The following is a 15,624-nucleotide window of genomic DNA, read 5'->3' on the forward strand; positions in this document are numbered from 1 at the left end:
ATGCCAAAAGCAGCAGCAAGGTGTGATGCAAGTTTTAACATCATTAGCATGAGACATCCCATGTTTGCCACATCAGCTTTCTAGCTTTTTGGTGTTCTTCAGCCAAGCCCACCTGATGAGGTGGAACATTCAAAACCATACTGCTTTGGTCAAAACATACATGTCATTCACAAGCTTCCCGATGTGAGCTACACGCCCTTTAATACAATGGTTCCCAAGCTGTTGGATTTGGAACACTGTTTGATTTTGAGAGAAATTGATGTGGGTTGCAACATACATTTTAAAAGAAATGTGCTAAATATTATACACCTTCCCTAGACATTAACAACATTTCTATTAAATATTGCACTAGTTTCAGAGTTGCAATAGCTCTTGTGCCATTGTTTTAACAAAAGGGTTTAATACCATTTTTAAACACACTGCAGGCCACATTTTAATGGAAACCCCACCACAGAAACTATTTGCTTAAGTGGGTTGTGGGAAAGGTAGAAAACACTGGTCTAATGTTTTGAACAGACTAATCCCTTGACTAAATGGTTAACTCATTGATCTGTACAACACATTACATTAGACCAGTGTTTCCTACATTTCCCACAACCCGCAAATACATTTTCTATTTTGAAAGAAAATAAGAATGGCCAGGTCAGACATCTGATGAAACACCTCCATCTAGTGGACATTCGGATTTTTATTGCAAACCGAAAACAAAAAATAAGCAGCCGATGCCCACTAGGGCAGTGGTTCTGAAACTCAGTCCTGCGGGACCTCTGTGTATGCTGGTTTTCATTCCAACCTCAACAGCAATCCCAGAATTTTAACAAGCTGTTAATTTTTCTTAATTAGGTGCTTTTCATGTTTTAGAGCTGGGGTCCCCAGTCTTATCCAGAAAGGGCCAGTGTGGGTGCACATACACCACCACCACCAGCCCCCCAATTTGACCCCCCAATTGGACACCAGGTAGCTCCTCCTTCTGGCATGAACAGGTCAGCAGGGCCAGGACACCACCTCCCAATGGGCTATAGGCTCCTCCAACTGGCTATCCGAGTTGCTGTCCCACAGGGCTCCAGACCACTACCCCTTCCAACAGAGACAGCCACAGCTCCCCAGCGAATCAAGGGGTTTACCAGCTGCTCCCATTAGTGGGACCCGCTGCTCTGTCTGGGGTCTCCCCGGTCCATCTTCAGCCCCACCTGGATCTTCCTTCGGACCTCTTTGATTTGAAATGCAACGCTTTGCTTCTCGGCCTTTGCTGGTCCACCCATCTTCTAAGTCCATTAAAAACTCAGTGTAAAAACATTTTTAAAAGCCTTTTAAAAGTGGGTCACCACACATGGCTAGGGGCTAAATCCCACTTCTGACACCAAATGTGAAAAGGCTTAAAAATAACTGAGTAAAACAAGACTTTAAAAGATGAATAATATATTTTAAAACCACCAACAGTACAAATGATAGACATGGCTCACCTTCTCTCTTCTCTGTCCCTACTGACAGGGACTTAAATAGGCTGAGCCAAGCAATTGCACCTGGGTTTCAATTACAAATTAAATCAATTAACAAAATCAATTAAACAATACAGTCAATTAAACAACTAGTGAAGGGCCACTCCTTCACAACAGGTGTGAATGCACCCAAGACGCATTGAGATCCGATCACTCAGACCACATTCGAAGGTGGTCTGGGTCGCATATGGCCACATTCTTTTAGCAGAGTGTACACGAATGCTGTATTAGGGTGGGCTGCTGCTGCTGCTGTTGACGGGGGTGGGGGTGCTGTTGGATGCTGTCGAATGGGGCGGGCGGGGGGGCTGGTGGCTGTGGTCGCGAGGAATTGCGTGTAATGCATTCCGCTAATTAAACCGGCAGTAAACTACATCAGAGAAACGGTAGGCCTACAAGTATTTTCTGTGGTACTTGTTTGGGATCAATTTTAAACATATTTGATTAACTAATTCTGTGGATGGACAATGTATTCTTACTCTGTACACTAGAGATAACTACCCATTACAATTTTTTCCAACGTGCTCTAAACAGAATTCCCAGGTGAGAGAAGCAGTCAGAGGACTGGTCTCTGTTATTGCCCACACGACATCCGTCTCGACTGAATCTAGACACAATCTGGATACATAGTACAGGTCTGAACAGGGTGCTTTCTGACTGACCTGGCCATTCGTATTATCTCAACTGTTACATTACGCGTGTATTGCCCGTTGTGCATTCTCTTGTAACTAATGTCTTAGGTAATGTCTTAACCTTTTGTTTTGGGGATTATTCTCCAATAATCAGCTTTCTATGTTTACGTTTACATAAGGTGATAGTACATTAAAGAATATTGTCAGTGCATGATAAAAATCGTTATGTGAAATATTAGCAAGCAGCACCGGCAATTTCCGTCTTATAATGCCACAAATGTAGGCTACTTCATTTACCTTAAACAAAGTCAGATCAAATCATTTAAAAACACAACTAAATGTATTTTGTATATTTAATGTATATTGGTATGGCAGGTATATGCCATCCCGCCAAGTTATGCCTTGGCGGGACGGCATCCCCATACCTATACAGCACAGAGAGTTTGCCACTTTTCAGAGTTTCCTACAGAAATAACCACAATGACCACAGACTCTCAGCCCTTAAAAACATTAATTTCTGTACCTTCTGACCCAATTTCAATAGACAGAATTCACAAACAACTTCACACGCCTGCACAATATAGCCCAAGATTCACGGGATTTTGCGTTTTCTCCTTCGTCTTATTTTTCCTGCCAGATTACATCATTTTAATGCAAGCCCACAAACAGTAGCCTACATCTCCCCATTGGACATATTTTGCACTGGTAATATCATTGACTGGAAAGCATAAGGTCGGACGAGCAAACCCGCCTTGCCACCAGGCAGATCTTTTCACATCTTAACATCTTACACTTACATTTGCTAACTAACTGTCACTTGTTTTTGAACTATAGTATAGCATAGTGATTCAAGTAGTTAAATTACTTTTTTTTTTGCCATTTTTTGTGTAGTTAACTACTGAAACTACAAACAATTTTGGGCCATAAAAGGAAAGGAATGTTTTTTTATTTTACCATTGCTCCTCTACTGTAATTGAACCCCCTTTGACCAGTTACCTGGCTAATTGAGTAATCCTGCTTGGTGCAATATCACCACCTGGACTCTAGTTTCTGGAAGGCAGGTGTCTGACTGATGGACACTGCATACAAAACCAAAGCTGACATTCCTTGCACTTTCCCATGAATAGAGTGGTATTTTATTTTTTTGGTTTATGTATGACCTGTGAACAAGTGGGAACTTTTTGCAATAAACTCAATTGAGTGACATTTTTTGCTGGCATGTGGCTTTTTTGTATTATATCTTGTTATAATTTTGTATCACATGTACATTGCCAATTTGATGATCTTCTTTTTTTACGAAGTAGTTTGAACTACTTTTTCTAAGTAGCTTTAGCTAACCAAACTAGTTTTCTCCCTAGGGTGGCTTTGCTGTAGTTCAACTTCTTCCAGTGTGAAGTGATTGGTAGCTTGCAAAGCTATGCTTTCAAAATAGCTTCCCCAACACTGTTTGTATAGCAGTTTTCCGTAGAAATTTCACACGTTCCTTGAACAACTACATAAGCAGGCTACTCGCAATACCGTCTGTTTTATATACCATTAAAAAAGGAAACTAATCTCGCTCATGGTCAGTATATTTCCTTTGCACTATAGTCTCTGATCATGTCAAACTTCACCTAAAAGCCCCATTCTGCTGAAAAACATATTGTTTCAACTACTGAATTTCATAATTTCTCGTAATTTCTTTCGTACTACTGTTATTTTCGGATATGCAAAGGCTGCTGGGAACTGTCTCTGCATGCTATTGGCCACTGTCAACTGTTTCTCACAACTGGTACCTAGTTGTCCTTCTCCAACTGTATCGTGATCTAGTTAAGGAAAACAGCAGAAAGGAGTCCTACCTTCAACTAAGCGTATCAAAATGCCTTATAAACCATATACACACGCATATAGTGTATCTCTGACGAAATAACAGAAAACGGAGCAGGACAGAAGGCTACACAAGTTGCGACTTCGGTAAATCAAAATGAACGAGCTTGCTCGTCATTTCATCAATGAACGCTCCTTGGATGGCCGTCAAATCAGTTAGTAGCCTACATTACACTCCGGGGAGTTCTGTTGCGTTTCTGATGCTGCCAGTCTCTTTACTTACGCCACCGCACCCTTTGTCACAGCCATTATTTTACATATAGCAAAGCGAAAGTGCTAAACGGTACACGTTCATCAGACAAATTCACAAAAAGATAGCTATAATCCACAACCGATTCTTAAAGGGTTACTTCGCATTTTTACACCCAGGTCTGCTCCACTGCTCATCACGAATCATCTCAATTTGGCACCCCCAAAATCTCACTCTGCCTCCCAGTCAAACCAGTCTACATCCGGGACTGCCTACGCTGTATGCATGTTTGCATGTGTACGCATACTTATACTCATAGTCTACATTTATATGCATTACTGTTCTCACTTTCTCATAACAAACACTTAAAATATCAGAAAAAAATAAATATCAGAAAAAAACATGTTTTCAACGTACAGAAATGCCAAGTTACTCACACATACAAAGCACTGTAACTCATTCATTCAAGCTGACAAAATCTAAAACTGCCATTAAAAGTATTGATATCAGAATGACGTGAAGTTACTGTACTACAAACAACAGGCTATCTTGCCTCACCGAAATGAAAGAAGATGTATTCCAAAGCAATGCTACCCAATATTTCCTCAATTCTTTCAAGTCACGTGGCTGTCATCTTTGCCAGGGGTGTTTTCACAAAGTAATAAACCAAGGGTGCCAATAATTGTGGAACCTGTTTTTTGGGGAAATAGTTTTTTTATTTTTATACTTTAAATATTTAAGACTTTGGTTGATTCCAATGAATCATTAATCAAGCACACTAGTTTACACATGTTGGAACATAAAGCTTATCTCAATAACTGTATAAAAAGCATTTTTGTGCATATTTATCGAGGGTGCCAATTATTCTGGAGCCCACTGTACATGGCAGATAGACCTGCTGGAACTATTGATTTTATGATGGAATTATGGGGATTAATTCTACATTACAGTAGAGTGGGGTTTGCATCCACCTTTACATTCCAGTACAAAAGTGATGGCTTATGTAAAAAATGCCTCAGATTTTTCTGAATGTTCACACACTCTTGACACTGGCATAAGCACAGGTTCCTTCCTGCACATTGTGGAAATTGCCTTAATCGACTTCTGTTAAAACAGGTTTACTGCACATGACTAGATTTAAACAATTTTGTGACATCAAGCAATCAACTTATCGACTGTCCTTAAATGAACATTGTCAGTTAATAAAATAACTTGAAAATAAATATATACATATATATTATACATAAATATATGGTGACAGAAACACTATTTATTGTTCTTGAATATACAATGAACATGCGTAGCCTGTGATGGCGTCACTGGTATTCTAAATCTGGTTTTCATTGCACAATGTCCCGTAGTCTTGCGTTTTTTCAGCAGGACAGAGTCACGGGCGACATTCCCTGTCTTTTCCAATGGTTAGTGGGTCTAGGTGTGAGGGCCCGGCCTTTCATACTTGCCCGTCTTGCCACGCTCATGTAAAAAACCAAGCAGACAGAGTGGCAGGATTTCCACACTGGGCAATAAGACTTGAGACTGAAGAAAACTGAGGCTGGGATCTCCAGACAGGAACCTTAGAGCAGTCTTGGGAAGTTCCCATTTATTTCCAGTTTCCAAATCAACAACTCTTGTACTAGCAATGCCCAAGCCAAATTGAGGAACACTGAAACCTCTACTTTTAATTTACAAGTCATGCATTCTTAGAATCCCGTTGGTTTTTATTTAATGTGAGCTCACAGTTCAGATGTTAAAACACATTGTAATTACATAATGATGACAGTAGAGGCATTACTGAGCCCTTTTGAATGCTACTGGTTGCGGATCAAATTCAGTTGCCTTGAATGTGGTCGTAAAAGGACATTTTTCTTTGGGAAGCCCATGTACAAGTGCAAAGCCGCGTTTCCACCAAAAGTACCCGGAACTACTTTTCAAGGAACTAAAAGGTTCCTTCAGCCCATTGCAAATTAGCCCACTGACGTATGAAAAAGCGACGTTGTCGTCGGCCGATCTGTCCTATGATTTCTTCTGTAACCCCATACTACCACTGAAGTAGCCTACATTATTTTCTAATAACCGGGACAGCCCGGAGGGGTTTATTCCACTTATATACAACGGGTTACCAACAATGACTATATATGGTTATTTTTGTATTTATTGATATTTATCGATTTAATCACCTGGAATTGAAATATTCTTCTGCAGCTGTTTGGCCATATTTTACCGTTGTCAAGCAAAACTGTCATTGGTAGTTGAACTTGGACCGTTGTTATGCAACAAATAGGATATAACAGGCCAATAGTCAGATTGTAACTGTTTTATATATCCTCTCAAACACATTAATTATGTTTTTATGCGAACATTCACTTTCATGTCTTGACAACCGAGGCAACAGAATGCATTCACATTTCCAATATAACTGGCAACAACAGCAGAAAACATGCACACATTGTAAACAATTTGCTGTTTGATTACTTTCTCATCGTCAATTCCATATAGGCTAATCGCAAAATGACAAGAATAGAACGAAAACTCGGACTTGCGTGAAAATTTAAATTAGCAGTGGTACAGCCACCGTTTGCTTTCCTTCGAAGTTACTGCTAGCCGAGCAGCGAAGTGTGCCCTCCAGATGCAAACCATGCACCATAAATTAGTCCATAGTCTTCCTGGTCTTTTTGTGGAATTGAAGAATGGCAGAGTAAAATTACGGCAGTCTGAAAAAGCTAAAGGGACGATTACTAGAATTAACCTGTTATTTTACCCTGACAAAAAGTGCGGAAGGTGATTTCAAGTTTGCTTTTACTGTATCACCAATGTGAATTACGCAGAACTACCGCATACCTCACATAACTGTATCAAACGTTTTGAGTCAATTACAACGGGCTAACAAAGAAAATCCGGAAGAAAATATTCAGCAACCGAATTAATCCGTTTGAATGTTTTGGTACGTAATATGCTGTCCCAGCACGAATGCTTAGCATTTTATAAAACGAATACTAAAGCAAGAAAAGAACAGAAGAGCACACGTTATAATTCCAAGACGTTGGCAGGCTATAACCAAAACTAGGCTACTGCGCCGCATAACATACAAGTTATTATGAAAATAAATTGGTTTGCGGCTGCAGATTTTTAAACATGGCGGTTGAAATAAAACAAATAACACTGCAAGTAGTCGACCAATCAGAAATTTTCAGCGCTTGCGCCCCACCCCAAAGGTTCCGGTACTTTTGGAAAGTACTACCCCCCGAGCAGGGGTAAAATAAAGCCCCCGGAACTAAATTTAGACCCTAGTTCCTGCGGTCAAAACGCACTGAGTTCCTCAAAAGGTTCCTAGTTCCGGGTTAAAGTTCCTGCGGTGGAAACACAGCTCAAGATTGTTTTAAGCACAGCAGGATAACAATGGGGCCTTATGGTTAGAGAACTGGGATGCTAAACGTGTTGTTTTTAGGTCTGATTTACAATTGGAACAACGCCTTTATAACCTTCAGCAACGTACCAAAATTGAATTAGGCCTACTTCCGTTACCATTCTCTTGTACAGATAAATCAACCAATAGGTTAATTACACATTTATTGCTCGACGGAAGATGTCATATCAGCAATGCTCACGTGAGTCCAAAGCTAGGCCAACAACAGCCTTCCCTCGAATACATAGCTAGCTAGATAGTCAAGATGTATGCTGCAATTCGCCAGCTCAAACATCGAAAAGTTTTGTATTTGGCAAATAACTAATTTATTAATTTACACAGACCTAATCCATGTAAATTATTTTTGAAACAGTTAATTTACCCGTCCAACAGCATCTTGCTCCGAGTCCTTTCAACATCAGTTTCACTTGAGCGTATTTCTTCAGATAGTCCACATGTTGCGCTAGAACACCCATAAGGAAAACACAGCTCAAAAGTATGATTAGGTTCTTCTTATCAAAGTGTAAGATACTCCTTTTACTGATTTCAGACGCAGACCTAATGTTGGTTAATGGGCCTACTGTCCAACTTTAAATTATGCAGCGCGTAACGTTAAATTATTTTAGGCCTTCTTAGGAAAAAAAAAGCCATTCGGAAATACAACATGAAATTATTAAATAGCCATGAGGTGGGAATTATTTAATTATTTCGAAATAAAACGAAGTATTTATTTATTTAATTCCACGTTTATTTATTTAATGATTCATTTATTTGTTTATGTATGTATGTATTTATTTATTTAATTCCACATTTATTTATTTAATTTAGTCCTCCAAAGGGACTTCAATATGAATGTGATAAATCAGTTAAACTTATTTCCTAAGCTCTCTGAAAAAAGGCATGGCTGTACAGACTTATCTATAGATACATACAATCGTACCCCTACCCAACAATACAAAATGAATTAGTTACTTTTTGCTTAGTAGTACCGCAATATAGCATTATTGTACTTTCAGGGTACATTTGGCAAATTTAAAGCATTTGTCTGTTTTGTGAGCCATTGTTTGATGCGTACAAATACAATAACCCATGCAAAAAATATTAAGTGTAGGCTAATTTTCTCGCACAGTTGTGATTCTGCTTTGTGTTTGTGTCACAGGGACAATGCAAAAAATGTAACCTTTTTAACTTGGTTCAGGCTATTTGATCGCTTTTTAAAGAAAACTGAAGTAAAAGGAAATGTAAAAGGACACAGCGTCATCAGACACAGATCCCATACTGTCACATACAACAATGAATTGACAGTGACGTTGTAGTTATTTAAACTACATTGGGTTTCCCTGCTATAAAATATTTGTGCATGACGGATTGAAATAAATAATTATTGATTTATCGACCATTTACATGGTGCAAGCCTGTATGTTTCTTTTCTTGTTTTAGCAATGAGCTAATTAAAGAAAATGGTTGGCATATGGCATGCCTGAGCAAAACAATATATTGTTACAGGAAAAACATATGCAGTAACAAATATGTCACAGTTTCAAGCCATTCAAAAGTATTCTTGAAACTTGACTGACGGCGAGTCAATCTAATTATAGAGAAACTTAATAATCCATCTCTTACTATACAAATAACTTTAGGAGACAGCGCGCGCGGCGAGAGAGCGCAAGGGAGGGCAACGAGTGAAAGACCGGGAGAAAGGAAGAATGAACACAGACAAGCGAACGAGGTCGGACTGAACAGAAGGGAGCTAGTTTGATCGCGAGGGAATTCAGCCGCCTGTAGTCCGTGTATTTTTTTAAAATATCAATATATTTTATGAACTTCTGAGAACTTCCAGGCTGTCTTCACAAACACGACAATGTGAAAGTACGTAATTTATGACAAAGGCGAAAACTCCATATTTTCTTGTATTAATTGCAAGGAAAAAAACGTAAAAAATAATTTTAAAAAACTTTTTAAATTCTAGCAACTGGAACGTATACATATCAGTGCACCACCCACCTGGATACCTGTGCACTGAGATGGTGCAATGTCCCGAGGAATATTTACCCGCGTTAAACTTTGGTGGATGTTGGCAACTGTTGCGCTGTTTGTAAAAGTTTCTGGCGTAAAAACCCATAGCTGTCATGAAGTCAAAACGGCTTTTCAGATGCGTCAGGTTGGCCCTTTGAAATGGGTTCCTGAAACACCTGGAACAGGTGAGTTTTAAGTTGACACAAAATATTGCTTTGTTATCTGGATATTGTGCTTGTAGTGAGGACTTATATTTACATCTGGTTACATAGTTATAATGAATGTAACATTTGCCAAACTTAAACTATACGAAATATTTCAGAAGTGCAGGGTTGTTTACGTTTCTTAGACATCGTGAGACAGCTTTCGGTGAAATTGGGAGCAGCCTGGGAGTGTGAATATGCAGCATAATAATTTGTAGCCGAGGCTATATTTAGCTAGAAACTGTAAAGCCTGTACAAAAATGTCATTTTATTTGTAAACAGTGGTTTTGTAGACTATAGTGCTCTCTCTCTCTCTCCCTCCCTCCCTCTGCCTCCCTTTCTGTATTTATTCTCTCTTCTCTCCCTGTGGTGGTTGATTGGGTTAGTTTTTTTTTCTTGTTGTTGCTTGCCTATTCTGTTATTTTGAAGTACAGTAATTTCTGTATTTGAACAATGTCCCAATAAAAGATTTTGTATATATATATACACACATACATAAATACACACACACCGATCAGCCACAACATTAAAACCACCTATCTAATACTGTAATATTGTGTAGGTCCCCCTCGTGCCGCCAAAACAGCTCTGACCCGTCAAGGCATGGACTCCCACTTCTGAAGGTGTCCTCTGGTATATTTGGATTTCTGTATATATTTGTATCTACTGTATATTTGTATCTCGGGATCAATGAAGTACAGTACTACTACTACTGCTACTACTACTACTACTACTACTTATTGCATTATTGGTTTTTATTACATAAAAAAATTGAAATGGATTACATTATTGGGAGTTATTACACTATTGGTAGTTTATTACATTATTAGTTGCTACAGGGCTATAAAAAGCTAAGATATTGTTAGAGGGTGAATTATTTCCACATGATTTTAAAAACTCTCGACGGGTCAGAGGTGTTTTGGCGGCACGAGGGGGACCTACGCAATATTAGGTTTTAATGTTGTGGCTGATCCGTATACATATATATATATATATATATATATATATATATATTAGGGCTGTCAAAAAATTCGAAGTTCGAAAAATATTCGAAAATCTTTTTTTTATTTTTTTTTTAAAGTTCGAACCTAAATTTGAGCATTCGAATATTAGTTTTGGATCCCGCGTCTTGTAATTAACATGAATATACAGGCGTTTCATACGGCGAATCATGTTCATGCACGCAAAGTTCATTTCCTGTGCTAACGTTACTTCCTCTGTCAACAAAAAACGTTCTGCCCTGGACCCAGAGCAAGTGGATCATCTGGTTTTCCTTGCCAATAACCTCCGGTGATACTTTCATCTCCATGGACATCTAACGTTACTGGTCAGCTAGCCTCGCGAGCCAGTCTCTTTTTTCACTTCGTTCAACAGATCTGGTCAGCTAACAATTTAGGCTAAATAATGTTCCCATGGCAGGCTATGTTTCCTTTCTGTTATGAAGATTTTGATAAAATTGGATGATGAAAGAAGTTAAACAAACTAAACAGAGTAAGTAATTTATGTTGTTTTAGGCTACAAGTATTAGACGTTTGAATAGTTTTTGTGTTAAGAAATAAACAGGGATTTCCTATAAACAATCATTCCCCTATTATTGTGATTAATAAATGCCGAGTTGTGGCAAATTACATCCACGAGAAAGTGCTTTATTCATTTGTGCATTAGGCTATAGAAACTGCAGGGGGCTCATTTATAAAATTAACTTGCGTGTGCATAGGCCTACGTCAAGTGAAGACCTGACGTAGAGCCACAACCATTTCCACGGTCAAATCGAGTCATGTTAAAATTTTATAAATCACTACTTTGACGTGATTTTCTACGTACGCGCCACACAGTTGATCTAAAATACGTTTTATAAACGAGGTCCCAGATGTAGTAACCTAGCATGAAAGTTCACCGATGTATTCTACTGCCGGCTTGTGGAAAATAACCGGCAGGTCAGTTTAGAGCAGGGGTGTCAAACTCATTTTTACCGAGGGCCACATCAGCATAATGGTTGCCCTCAAAGGGCCAGATGTAACTGTAAGACAGTATAAATGTAACTAAATGTCACCAAATATAATGTAAAATAAATGTAACTACTCCGTAATATATTGTTAAATAACTTTCTGTATTTATTACTTAAAGTTACAAATATTACATATGCATTTGCATAGATGTAAAAAAAAGTGTTTGCTTGTTGCTCTGTTACTATAACATAAATCCTTTTAATTTATCAGGTTAAGAAACCCACATTACTTTATTTATCAATGATCAAACTATTCACAGAAAAATATTAAAACACAAGTTAAGACATTAACTTTCTTCAAAAAAATTTTGTCACAGTCGAGAGGGTCAGAATAACGTACAACCAACTATAGTGAGCTGCTAAGAACATGTGTGACAGATGTAGCATTTTACAAAAACAAATGGCTGCACACAGCCTTGCAGGAGTAAACATTTGTCTGCATAAACCTGTAAACAACAAATACATTACTACACAAAAAGCAGTATATGTAATAAACTCAAAATAATAAAATAGGGTTGTCTCAGTTCACAACTATGAGTTGAAAATGATGAGGATATGCTCCCTGTCCTTGAACACACCAAGTGGATCCCCTCCACCATCCTCATCCATTGATCATGTTCTGAAAACAACAAACACAAAACAAAATGCAAGAACAATCACTAAATTGCACTCAGTTTAACTATTCTTATTTTTGGTTGAAATACATTTTATCATATTTTAATTAGGTTTTTAAAAATACTTACCTATGTGTTTTCTGGCCAGATGTCTGACACCGTTTTCCTTTGGCCAGTGTGTCAATGTCTGGTTTTAGCTCTTGTGCTGTGGCAATCCGTAAAACAGCGTGGAGGTTGTCATCAGTGATGCGTGATCTGTGCTTGGTTTTGTTTAGATTCATTATTGAAAACAACTGTTCGCACAGATAGGTGCTCCCAAACATAGACAGAACACGGGCAGCATGAAGTCGAAGCTGTGGCATCACACCAGGGGGCAGTAGACGGTAAAAGTCCTCAATTGCAGCATCCTGGAACTTTGCTCTCAGGCCACTGTCGCTTTGAAGCTCGATTAACTCCAGCTGAAGGTGTTGGGGTGCACTGCTGACGTCGGTGGTGAAAGGACTGGCAAAGATGGCAAAGCCCGAGTGCTGTGCTTTGAAGTCAGAGAAGCGCCGATCAAACTCATTCATTAACCGGCTCAGTTTGGTAGCCAACCGGGCACATGAAAAAGCATCGGGAACTGAGGCTGAGATGCTCTGACAAACAGAAAAGTGGGCAAGATTGTCCTGTTCCACTTGGCACTTCCATAGGTCAAGTTTACGCTGGAAACATGTGATCATGTCGGACATCTGCGTGATGACTTGTTTGCGTCCCTGCAGCTTCTGATTCAGTTGGGCGAGATGCTCAGTTATGTCACATAACATAGCAAAATCACACAGCCAGTTTGGATCTGACAGTTCGGACAAGGGTTTTCCTTTACTCTGCATGAAAAGAGCAATATCTTCCCTAAGCTCAAAAAATCGTTTGAGGATTTTGCTCCTACTCAGCCACCTCACTTCTGTATGGTACGGCACGTCTCCGTACTCCGAGCCCATCTCCTGCAAGAACAGCTGGAACTGGCGGTGATTCAGGCCACGCGCCCGAATGAAGTTCACTGTTTTCATGACCGTGGTCATTATATCATCCATCCCCAGCACCTTTCCACACAAAGCTTCTTGATGGATAATGCAATGATACGTTATCAGAGGCGTGTGACAGTTACTTTTTTGCATTTTCTCCTTCATTAGTCCAACCAAGCCCGCTTTTCCTCCACACATTGCAGGTGCACCATCTGTAGTTAATCCCACCAACTTTTCCCAGGGCAATCCAGTTTTACTTACGGACTTCTCCACCGCATCATAAATGTCCCGTCCCGTTGTGGTCCCATGCATGGCAGCTACATCCAAGAGCTCCTCGGTGACAGAGAGGTCCGACTTCACGCCTCTAATAAAAATGGATAGCTGTGCCATATCCGTGTTGTCTGTGCTTTCATCAACCGCTAATGAAAAAGCGGTGTAACTGCGTGACTCTTCGGCCAGCTGTGTTGACAGGTTTGCTGCTAGCTCCTTGACTCGGTCCGCAATGGTGTTTCTTGACAAACTGACATTTTTAAAAGTCTGTATCTGGTCGGGGCACACCTGCTCACACACCTTCAGCATGCACTGCTTCAAAAACGCACCCTCTGAAAAAGACTTTGAAGCGCGGGCGATTTCTTCAGCCACCATAAAGCTAGCTTTCACTGCTGCATCGTTTTTGGTTGTGGCTTTGGTGAACAAATTCTGCTGCGATCGCAGTTTGCCTTTTAGTTCTTTGACAATTTGTTGTTTTTCATGAAGGCTAACTTTGGCATACTTGGCTCCGTGTTTGGTGTCAAAGTGTCGACGTAGATTGTACTCTTTGACGACCGACACCGCCTCATAACACAAAAGACATACCGGTTTTTCTTCTTGAAGCACAAACATGTATTCGCCTTCCCATCTTTCTTGAAACTGCCTTCCATCTGCATCAATCTTTCTCTTCCTGGACATTTCGGGATCATTTGCGGATATTCTCAATTTCACTTGTAGCATTAATTAAACACCTGCGATCTAGTGGCGGGATGCCGTCACTTCGCGGGTAACAATCACCATGCATTGTGGGAAATGTAGTTTATGGTCAATGCACGCTTTAAAGCAGCATAGACCTATTTTAAGACAGATTTTAAGACCAATTAAGCACTCGCGGGCCACATAAAATGCCGTGGCGGGCCACATCTGGCCCGCGGGCCTTGAGTTTGACACGTGGTTTAGAGGGAGCGTCACGTGCATATTGCGCCCGACAATAAGCAGCTTATTTTTGTAAATTATATGCAAATGATATTCGAATATATTCGAACTCTAACTAATTACAAAAGCTAATATTCGAACTCAATTTCATGGCACTTTTGTCAGCCTTAATATATATATATATATATATATATATATATACACAAAAGTTTACATACACCTAGGCTAAAGATATTCACTCAGTTTCTCACATCTCCGCACATTTCATGTTCCCATACATTTCTTTTGGCAAGTCAATTAGGGCATCTACTCGATTAATTCATTCATTATATAATAACGTTAAAAAAATAACGCAAATTAACGCATGTATTATTTAATGTTTATGTTAATTAATTGATGTACCGATGTTACTGTAAGTTACTGCTTGTTGAATAAGGGGCAACATAGCTCAGGAGGTAAAAGCGGTTGTCTGGCTGTCGAAGGGTTGCCGGTTCGATCCCCGCCCTGGGCATGTCGAAGTGTCCCTGAGCAAGACACCTAACCCCTAACTGCTCTGGTGAATGAGAGGCATCAATTGTAAAGCGCTTTGGATAGAAGCGCTATATAAATGCAGTCCATTTACCATTTAACATTACCTATAGTTCCACATAACCCAACCGTTGCATTTTGCCACACTGTCAGCCATTATGGTGTTCAGACAATCTGACAAACAGGCCCTTCAGCTGGAGCGGTTGGTGTGGCTCTGAGCCTCTGAGAGCAGCGCTAATTTCTAAACGACAAGAGAGCACTCAGAGTGCCACTGACTGCATGTAAATAGTATGTTAAATAGTTAAACAAGCCTGAAACCGCGCAGACCCACGGCGCACCTGTACAAAGTCTCATGAGTAAAACTTGGCTAACTATATAGCTAGCTAGCTATGGCACGTCCTCACCTCTGTAACGGTATTTGTTGTTCTCCGTGTGTCCATACATCTGTATCGGTGGTACGCACTAAGTAGGATAAAGTAATAATC

At 39.7% G+C, this 15,624-nt stretch overlaps 2 protein-coding genes across 5 annotated transcripts in view; one reads left to right on the plus strand and one right to left on the minus strand.

Moving 5' to 3' along the window:
- Window positions 1–9,252: 9,252 nt before the first annotated feature.
- The window catches only part of gpc5b (glypican 5b), a 195,757-nt gene continuing 189,385 nt past the window's right edge, over window positions 9,253–15,624 (plus strand). For 3 of the 4 annotated variants that reach the window (XM_035414636.1, XM_035414635.1, XM_035414639.1), the window contains exon 1: window positions 9,711–9,788. Coding sequence is in view for 1 of the 4 variants with exons in the window: in XM_035414637.1 (XP_035270528.1) it covers window positions 9,620–9,788 (169 nt within the window). In the remaining 3 variants the exon portion in view is untranslated. Of the gene's footprint in view, window positions 9,789–15,624 lie in introns of all 4 variants that reach the window. The other variant, XM_035414637.1, reaches the window with a different exon arrangement.
- Window positions 11,756–14,618, minus strand: LOC118225737 (general transcription factor II-I repeat domain-containing protein 2-like). Its single transcript, XM_035414634.1, has 2 exons — window positions 12,558–14,618; window positions 11,756–12,433 (listed from the first exon to the last, which is right to left on the minus strand). Exons 1-2 carry the CDS (start codon window positions 14,414–14,416, stop codon window positions 12,427–12,429), a joined length of 1,866 nt encoding a protein of 621 aa, XP_035270525.1. The 5' UTR covers window positions 14,417–14,618; the 3' UTR covers window positions 11,756–12,426.

The sequence above is a fragment of the Anguilla anguilla genome, chromosome 4, assembly GCF_013347855.1.
Source record: "Anguilla anguilla isolate fAngAng1 chromosome 4, fAngAng1.pri, whole genome shotgun sequence".
In the NCBI taxonomy this organism is placed as follows: Eukaryota; Metazoa; Chordata; class Actinopteri; order Anguilliformes; family Anguillidae; genus Anguilla; species Anguilla anguilla.